This window comes from Hordeum vulgare, chromosome 2H (assembly GCF_904849725.1).
Source record: "Hordeum vulgare subsp. vulgare chromosome 2H, MorexV3_pseudomolecules_assembly, whole genome shotgun sequence".
NCBI classification, from domain to species: domain Eukaryota; kingdom Viridiplantae; phylum Streptophyta; class Magnoliopsida; order Poales; family Poaceae; genus Hordeum; species Hordeum vulgare.
The window spans coordinates 385,041,406-385,049,887 of record NC_058519.1 but is presented as its reverse complement, the minus strand read 5'-3'; the positions used below and the strand labels follow the sequence as shown (position 1 = coordinate 385,049,887).

General features: G+C 42.8%; 1 protein-coding gene across 6 annotated transcripts; it reads left to right on the top strand.

Annotated features, from left to right (window-relative positions):
• The first annotated feature begins 682 nt into the window (after window positions 1-682).
• LOC123426373 lies at window positions 683-3,985 on the top strand. Of its 6 annotated transcripts, none has more exons than XM_045110192.1 (5): window positions 2,027-2,116; window positions 2,195-2,398; window positions 2,480-2,673; window positions 2,779-3,312; window positions 3,716-3,985. In XM_045110192.1, exons 1-4 carry the CDS (start codon window positions 2,044-2,046, stop codon window positions 3,307-3,309), a joined length of 1,002 nt encoding a protein of 333 aa, XP_044966127.1. In that variant the 5' UTR covers window positions 2,027-2,043; the 3' UTR covers window positions 3,310-3,312; window positions 3,716-3,985. The 6 variants fall into 6 exon arrangements, 3 of the variants coding, with proteins under 3 accessions (XP_044966127.1, XP_044966128.1, XP_044966130.1); XM_045110193.1 differs by having other exon boundaries at window positions 2,779-3,324; XM_045110195.1 differs by having other exon boundaries at window positions 2,779-3,336.
• The last annotated feature ends 4,497 nt before the right edge of the window (window positions 3,986-8,482 follow it).

Here is an 8,482-nt window from a genome sequence, read left to right as displayed (position 1 = left end):
AAAAAAAAATGGCCCAACATCGCGCAGCAGGAGGCAGCAGCCAACGAAGCAGCAGCCTGCATGCAGCAGTAGCAACAGCCAGCAGGAGGACAGAGCAGCAGCGACAAGCAACAAACAACGGCAGCAGCAGGTAGCAAGGAGCAGCGGTAGCACAGTAAAGTAGGAGGCGGAGCAGCATGTCGCAATGGGGGCTGCGGGTGTGCACACTTGGCACAGTCAGGGCGCTACGGGTCACGGTCGGACGGGGTAACGTCGAGCGCGCGATAGTAGCGGCAGCCGGAGCGCAATAGCAGAAGCAGCCAGCAGCACCGTACGGCACGAGTGGCGGCAGGAGTGTTGGGGAAGCACGTGGTGGCAGCATCTCGCAACAAGCAGAGCAACAGGTGCAGTGAGGCGAGCAGCAGCAAGCCGTGGCGAGGCCACGCGCGAGCGCGCGCGTACAGCAACAGCACAGGAGCAGCAGCTACATGTACGCGTACGCGGGGGTTCGGGCACGACGGTGATGGCGGCCTACGGCATACAAATCGAAGGGGGAAAGGGGGAATCGGGGGAGAAGCTCACCGCGGAGCTCGTGGACGTGGTTAGGGAGTGCGGGGCAAACCGAAGAGACGACGACGACGGCGAGATGGCGACGACTGTGGCAAGAAAAATAGCTCGATGCTGAGCAAATGGTGCGGTCCGGCTTGATTCAGCGTATCTAGTTATCGAGCAACAAAGTATCAATGCAGCCCAAGATTACCACCTCTTTCGATCTTGAGTCAAGAGATGTACTCGGCCAATCTTGGGCAAAAAAATTTCACGCAAATGATATTGCTGGTCTGAAAGCTGACTGTCCATACTTTCGGGCAGCAATGAAGATCACTCAAAAGCTTGGCCCAATTCCTCTCCCAACTGCCAAGGAGATTGATGGGATATATCTGGACAAGAACTATGATGAAGCTGTGGAGTGGCTGAAGATTTTCAAACAAGATTGGAAGAACTTTGGTGTTACCGTGATGTGTGACTCATGGACTGGGCCGACTGGCATGAGTGTTATCAACTTCATGGTGTATTGCAATGAAAAAATGTTTTTCCATAAATCCATTGATGCTTATGGTCAAACTCAAAATTCTGGTTAGTTTTCTATTGAAATGAAAATTGTTTATTTCGTTCTCTTGCATAGTGTTTTTCACTTGTTAACTATGGTAATCTAGTTACTTATGCTTTCTTTTTCTTGTTAATTATGTCTACTTATGATTTTCTGTTTTCTACTTGTTGATTATGTCTACTTGTGCTTTTCTGTAATTTTACTTGTTGATTTTGGTTGCTCATCCTTTTCTGTTTTTGTACTTGTTAATTACTGTTGCTTATGTTTATACGTTCTTTACTTGTTAAATATGGTTACTTATACTTTTGTGGTAAAATTTTGCAGAATTTATCTATAGACAGATTAAAAAGGTTGTTGTTGATGAGATAGGACATGAGAATGTGGTTCAAATTATAACCGACAATGGTTCAAATTATAAAAAAGCTTGTAAAACTCTTGTAGAACAACCGGAGTACAACCATATTGTTTGGCAACCATGTGCTGCCCATACAATCAACCTCATGCTTAAAGATATTGCTAAGTTTCCGGAAGTTGATGTGATAGTTAAAAGTGCCAAGCAAATCTGTAGGTTTTTTCATAATCACAATAACCTGCATGATAGCATGAAAAAGAATGTTGGCGGTGAACTGATAAAACCCAATGCCACTCGGTTTGGTACGGTGTTCATGTTCCTTGAGAGTTATCATGAAAAGAAGGATCAATTTAGGAAATGGATGGTATCTGATGATTGGAAGAAAAGTATTTGGAGGAAGGATGCTGATTATGTGTTTTCCGAGGCATTACTATCTAGTAATATGTGGTGGGCTGCCTTGGAGTGGGTTCTTAATCTGTTAGAGCCACTTTATAAAGCCCTTAGGTACGCTGATACTCAAAAGCAATGCACCTTGTCTGGCTTCAAGAAGAGCATGATGACAGCTGTACAAACTTTGGAATCTCGTCTTGGTGGTGGGTCAGAAATGCTTCGTAGAGTCATGAGCAAGGTGTCCAATAGGATTGAGGCCATGGAAAAGGATACTCTAATGGTTGCAGGTAGTGATAAACTACTAAAATAAATGTTTACCTTGCTTTTTTCTCATGGTTTATAACCTCTGTTATTTTCTTATGCAGCTGCTGTCCTTGATCCAAACACACATTATGTGGTCAATCTGAGCAATATTCCGGAATTCGCTTCTGCACTAACAGTTGCGATAGAGAAGATAGCTGACCCTGATAGTGCTGCTTTGGCCATTTATGAAATCAGCGCTTTTAGGGAATGTCGTGGAAGGTTTGGTCAATGGGTCGCACACATTTCAGCAGAAAAAATGTCACCAAGTAAGTTACAATGCTTGCAGATCCTTAGTCGCACTTTCCTCCAATTTGCAACTCGTTAATCTCATTGTTTTTTGGTGGTAGCCGAGTGGTGGTTTCAGTTTGGAGGGGACGTTCCCAATCTGCAGAAGTATGCCTTGAGAATTGTTTCCCAATGTGTGTCGTCAAGTGGATGTGAAAGGAACTGGAGCGCTTGGGCCTTGGTCCACACGAAACAAAGGAATCGTCTATTATATGGCAAGCTGCACAAGTTTGTATCCGTTCGCCACAACTTGAAGGTATAAAATTCTCTTGTGTGTTGAGACCATGATCCTCCATTTTCTTAGAAAACATTGTTGTTTACGTTGCTGTTATTTACTGATTTTGTTTTCACACCTTTGAAGATACGTGCTGAAGAAGACAAGGACCGGGTGAGAGAGAATGATAAATATAAGGAGGTTGATCCATGTGCAATGATGATGAATACAACCATGTTTGATGAGGCTAATCCAATGATGGAGTGGTTGAATGAGGATGAGGAACATGTAATCTTGGATGGATCTGATGCTGCTAGCGCCGTGTTCGAGGAAATACGTCGCCTTAACTCAAGCAAGAAATCCTCTCATCTTGGAAGGAAGGGCAATGGAACGAAAAGGAAGAGAGTATTGGAAGAAGATGAGGATGACTACATTGATTGTGATGATGATGAAGAAGAAGATGAGTACATAGACATTGATGATGAGGATGAATGCGGAGATGATAGCGCAAGTGAAGCTGATGGAGAAGATTCAACTACCCGAGTTGAAAAAGATCAACCAAGCCAAGATGGAAACGAGGTTGAGGAAAGAAATGATGGAGGTTTGCTGAACTGCCGTAGGTCTCGACGAGGAAAGCAAAGCACGAAGCTGAAGGACTTGACGAGCCTTTACAATTGACAGGTAAGTTCATAGGTAAGTTCATAGGTAAGCTGTTTCAGTATTGTAGTAATCCTCGCATTTCGGTAATGCCCAAACATTTCTGGCAAGGTTTTTGTTTGCTGAAAGTTGCATGGGGCGTGCTAACTGTTTCTTTTTGCTGACACAGTTCTAAGTTCATTGGACCTGGTTAGGAATGCTAGCAAGTTTGTTTTTTTTTCAAAGTTACTAGTATTATATTTGGTTAGGCGTTGCAAGTTTACCTACAGATTGCTAATTCTAGCATTCGTACAACCACGAGGAATGTCATTGTAGTGGAAATTAATCCAAATAATTCATAGCTTCATAAATTGCCAAATGATTGCATCAGCCCACTTTACCTTGTAATATTGATTGACTTAATACACCATCATTTTGGCATTTGTAGAAGCATTTGGAGCATCGTATGTGGTCGCAAGGTTGCTGTCCAGTGAAGAAATGACACAAGAATGGAAGAAGGAAGCTTCTGGTTGCATTTTGTGGTGTATGAGAACTCTGAATGTTATTTTGTGGGATGCATGAAATGTTGTCCAGGACTAGTTGTGGACAATTCATTTGGATGGATGTTCTTTTGCTGTGATCTTGGATGTAGTTAAACTATGCTACGGATTGGCCTGGATGTAGAACCTAAGTTATGATTGGTAGACTATAATCTTTACTCCTGATTCGTCAATCTAGATTGAATTCTGGATTGCTATAGTTTGCCTTCAATTAAGTATGTTTCTGTGATATGTCATTGTTCCACAAAATTTCAAAAATTATGTCAAATTTCGGACGTTTTTCGTTCAATTTTCGGCCAGTTTTCGTCCCAGTTTTCAATTTTTGGATTTGACTTTTCGTCCGGTTTTTTCCGAAAAAAATCCGAAATTCCGAAATTCGTCTATTTCGCCCAGGACCGGAAAAAAATGCAAAACGAAATCCAAAATTCTGGTGACGGCGATGCTCGAGCGTGTTTCAGATAGAGAGGGAGAGACATGGAGGAAGAATGAGAGGATTAGGGTTTGAGGCGGGGTCCTCGGGGTCGTTCTTTTATCCTCCAGAGCTCGGACGGATGCCCGACACGTGTGCATCGCCGGCCATGCCGCCGGTGGATGAGCTCGGGACCTGGCTCTCTGTACACAGGAAGGGGATGACCGCCATTGGGCTGGGCCCAATATACTGTTGCACTAGAGCCCAGTACAAAAATACTAATTAGGCCTTTTTCTTTTTCTTATATTCGGTTTTACTTCTTAGTCACTGTTTTCTATTTATATTGGTTTTAGTTGAATTTTGTTGCAACTGAAACTTGGCAAATAAATCATGCACAATATTATGGTGTTGCTCAAAAACTTTCCAAACCTTTGGTAACGTTTAGATATTTTTAGAAATAGAAAAGATCAAGTAATATGCTGCTGAATCAGAAAAATAGTTGTTGGGGTCAATTAGGGATCCTAATGAAGTTTGTATTATTTTCAGAATTTCTTTGGAGTTTTATGACATATTGTGCACATTTTTGTTTAGCCTTTCAAGGAAATACTATTTTGACTTTATTTTAAATTTTGAAAAATGGCTTTGATTTTTATCAAATAGCAATTTGGCTTAGTTAAACATGATGACCTCGCATCTTTAGTGTGTGGTTATTGTAGCTTAGCTATAGAGGTGTTATAGGGCTTCTACTAAAAAATGTTCGATTAGCTATTATGAAGTTATGTGCATCCCTCAAATCAATTTTTCAGAAGGTAATCGATCCAGAAATCCTAGCAAGGTTACATAATGATTTGGTCCGGTATCTTGTCAATTTTTAGTTGGTGTTCCCACCATCCTTCTTCAGTATTATGACACATGTCGTAGTTCACCTAGTCAATGAGATTGCCATTCTAGGTCCTGTATTTCTACACAATATGTTTCCCTTTGAAAGGTTCATGGGAGTCTGAAAGAAATATGTCCCTAACCTGAGAAGGAAGAATCTCCAAGGGCCATGAAATACAGGAGGTCATTGGGTTTTGTGTTGACTATATTCCTGACATTAAGCCGATAGGTGTCCCTCAATCGCGGCATGAGGGGAGACCGAGTGGAAAAGGCATGCTAGGACCAAACTCAATAATATGTAGGGACGAGCATTCTTGGGTGCAAGCACACTACGCACCAACCAAAACAGTGGTGTCTCCTTTGATGCAGCAAACACCAATAGGGCAAAGGAAACATATTATGGTTATATAGTGGACATATGAGAACTTGACTATGGACGTGATTTTGAGGTCCCTTTTTTTGCTGGAAAATTTATCTTTTTTGGGCCAACCCAATAAAATTTCGGAAATTCCTAATAAATCCTATAAGCCCACGCAGCCCATTCGTACAAGGCAAGAGGTGGAAAAGCTTAGTCCCACATTGCTAGTTTAGTGGGAGTTGGACCTCCTTATAAGGAAGGATGTTTTCACACATGTATGAGCATGAGAACAAGAGAGACATACACGCGCGCTCCTCCTCCTCCACCGCCTGCCTCGCCTCGTCACGACGCGTCGCGGGAATGAGACGAACTAAATTTTTGCCACGCACCAGTGGTATACAAAAGGTTACTAGTAAGCTGAAAGTTTTTGTTGTAGTGGACATTGAATACGAATGCTGCACCCTTCGACTGCTGCATGTTCGTTTTGTCTCTCTCGTTCCCTTTAGCTCCCGTTGCTGGCCTCTAGCCATCTTCTCTTGCGCCTATAAAAGGGAGGTCGCTCCTCTCAAGAGAAACGCATCAGAACTTCCTCTTCCTCTCGCCACCGGTTCCAATCTCTGTGTTGCTGCTAAGTTCTTCCCCATCCCGACTTGCGGCATGCACCATAGGTCAGGACAGTAGGCCTCCGAAACCCCGTCTCTTCGACTCCTGTACGGGAGAAGGGGGATACGGTTTTTGCGAAGCGCTCGGCGCGACTATTGGCTTTTCATCACGGACACGGACGACCACTTCCCGCACGACCACTTCTTCCCCGACGTCGACCACCTCTTCGGCAACATGGCCAATGACAACGCCAACACCAACCCGATTGTTGTTCGTGCAACTCAGTATGTGCTTGTGTTCTTCTTGTTTGAGTTCCTCCCACAATTTCTTGTTGTAGTTTCTTTCCTACATATGTTCCGTTCCTGCTCATCATTTCAGATGCTACTTGCATACTCTCTCTATAATCGCATGGCTTATGTTTATTGCTATGGTAGTCATGATTTATCTAGTATTTTTGTTAGTAAAATCACTTGGTAAATCGCTCATATATTCAACAATCCAAAAACCTTATTTTAGGCAATTTACCCCAAGTGGTTTTGCTGCTTCCATGAGGCCTCCTATGTTTGAGGGTGTGCACTAGAAGAGGTGGCGTGTGAGAGCCGTTCTATGGTTTCAAACCATGAGCTACTATGACGCAACTCTTGGCAAACTTGAAGGAGATAATGATGCTCAATAGGAGCAAGCTTTTCAGAAAATGGATACACTGTTTAAGGCTGCTCTCTTGAGTGTTCTTGTTGAGAACATAGTTGATGCTTATGCGTCAATTGATAATGGAAAATATATGTGGGATGCACTCGAGGCCAAGTTTGGGGTCTCGGATGCTAGCGCTGAGTTGTACATCATGGAACAATTCTATGACTACAGGATGACTGGAGAGCGCTCCGTGGTTGAGCAAGTTCATGAGATACATTCATTTGCTAGAGAACTTGAGCACTTCAATTGTATGCTACCAAAAAAGTTTGTTGTCGGAGGCATCATCACAAAGCTTCCTCCTTCGTGGAGGAACTTTGCTACCTTCCTGAAGGATAAGAGGCAGGAGTTTTCCGTTCCGGATCTCATTGGTACTCTTGATGTGGAAGAAAAGGCGAGAGAAAAAGACACAGATGCTCGAGGTATTGAGGGAGGATCTACTACCAATCTGGTACATAAGAAAAACTTCCAGCCCCACAAGTTCAAGAACAAGGGCAAGTTTGATGGGAAGAACAAGGTTGTACAACACACCAACTTCAAGAAGAAGAATGACAAGAAGAAAGGTGTTTGTCATGTGTGCGGAGATCATGACGATTGGGCTTCTAGTTGCCCTAATCGTTATGAGAAGCGTCATCTTGGGAAAGGCGGCAAGACCGCTAATGTTGTCATTGGTCACACTGACATGAAGGATGCTGGGTATGGTATATTTCACACTATTATTTCAGTATGCCATTCTCCCGATTGGTTTATTGACACAGGTGCTAGTGTGCATGTATGCACTGATATTTCCATCTTTTCGTCTTATTAGGCCGCAGGGACTTACACCGTACTGATGGGCAACGGTTCAAGTGCTTCTGTTCGTGGTGTTGGCACGGTCAATTTGAAGTTTACTTCGGGTAAGATCGTGCGGCTGAAGAACGTGCATTATGTCCTCTCCATCAATAAAAATCTAGGTAGCGGATCTCTTCTGTGTAGAGATGGCTACAAACTTGTTTTTGAGTCGAATAAATTTGTAATATCCAACTATGGAACTTTTGTTGGTAAAGGCTATGAGTCAGGAGGCCTGTTCCATTTATCCTTGTCAGATGTTTGCAATAAAGTTGTTAATCATGTTTGCAACAATAGTGAATCAAATGTGTGGCATTCGCTTCTCTGTCACATTAATTTTGGCTGCATGTCATGACTAGCCAAATTGAATTAATCCCTAGTTTCACCAATTTCAAGGGATCCAAGTGTCAAGTTTGTGTGCAAGCTAAGCAACCTCGTAAGTCTCACACGACTGCGGAAACGAGAAATTTTGCACCATAGAGCTCATACATTCAGATATATGTGAAAGGAATATTATTTTGACAAAAGGTGGAAAGAAATATTTCATGACGTTAATTGATGACTCCACTAGATACTGCCATGTGTATCTTCTGAAATCTAAGGATGAGGCTTTTAACTATTTCAAGATCTATAAAACTGAAGCTGAAAACCAACTTGATCGAAAGATCAAGAGGATTAGGTCAGATCTTGGTGGAGAGTATTTTTCAAATGAATTTGGTTCCTTCTATGCGGAACATGGTATAATCCAAGAGCGGACGCCTCGCTATTCACCTCAATCAAATGAGGTAGACGAACAAGAGAACCGTACTCTAACTGGTTTGGTTAACACCATGTTAGACACATCGGGTCTCTCCAAGGCATGGTGGGGGGAGGCCATATTGACTGCAT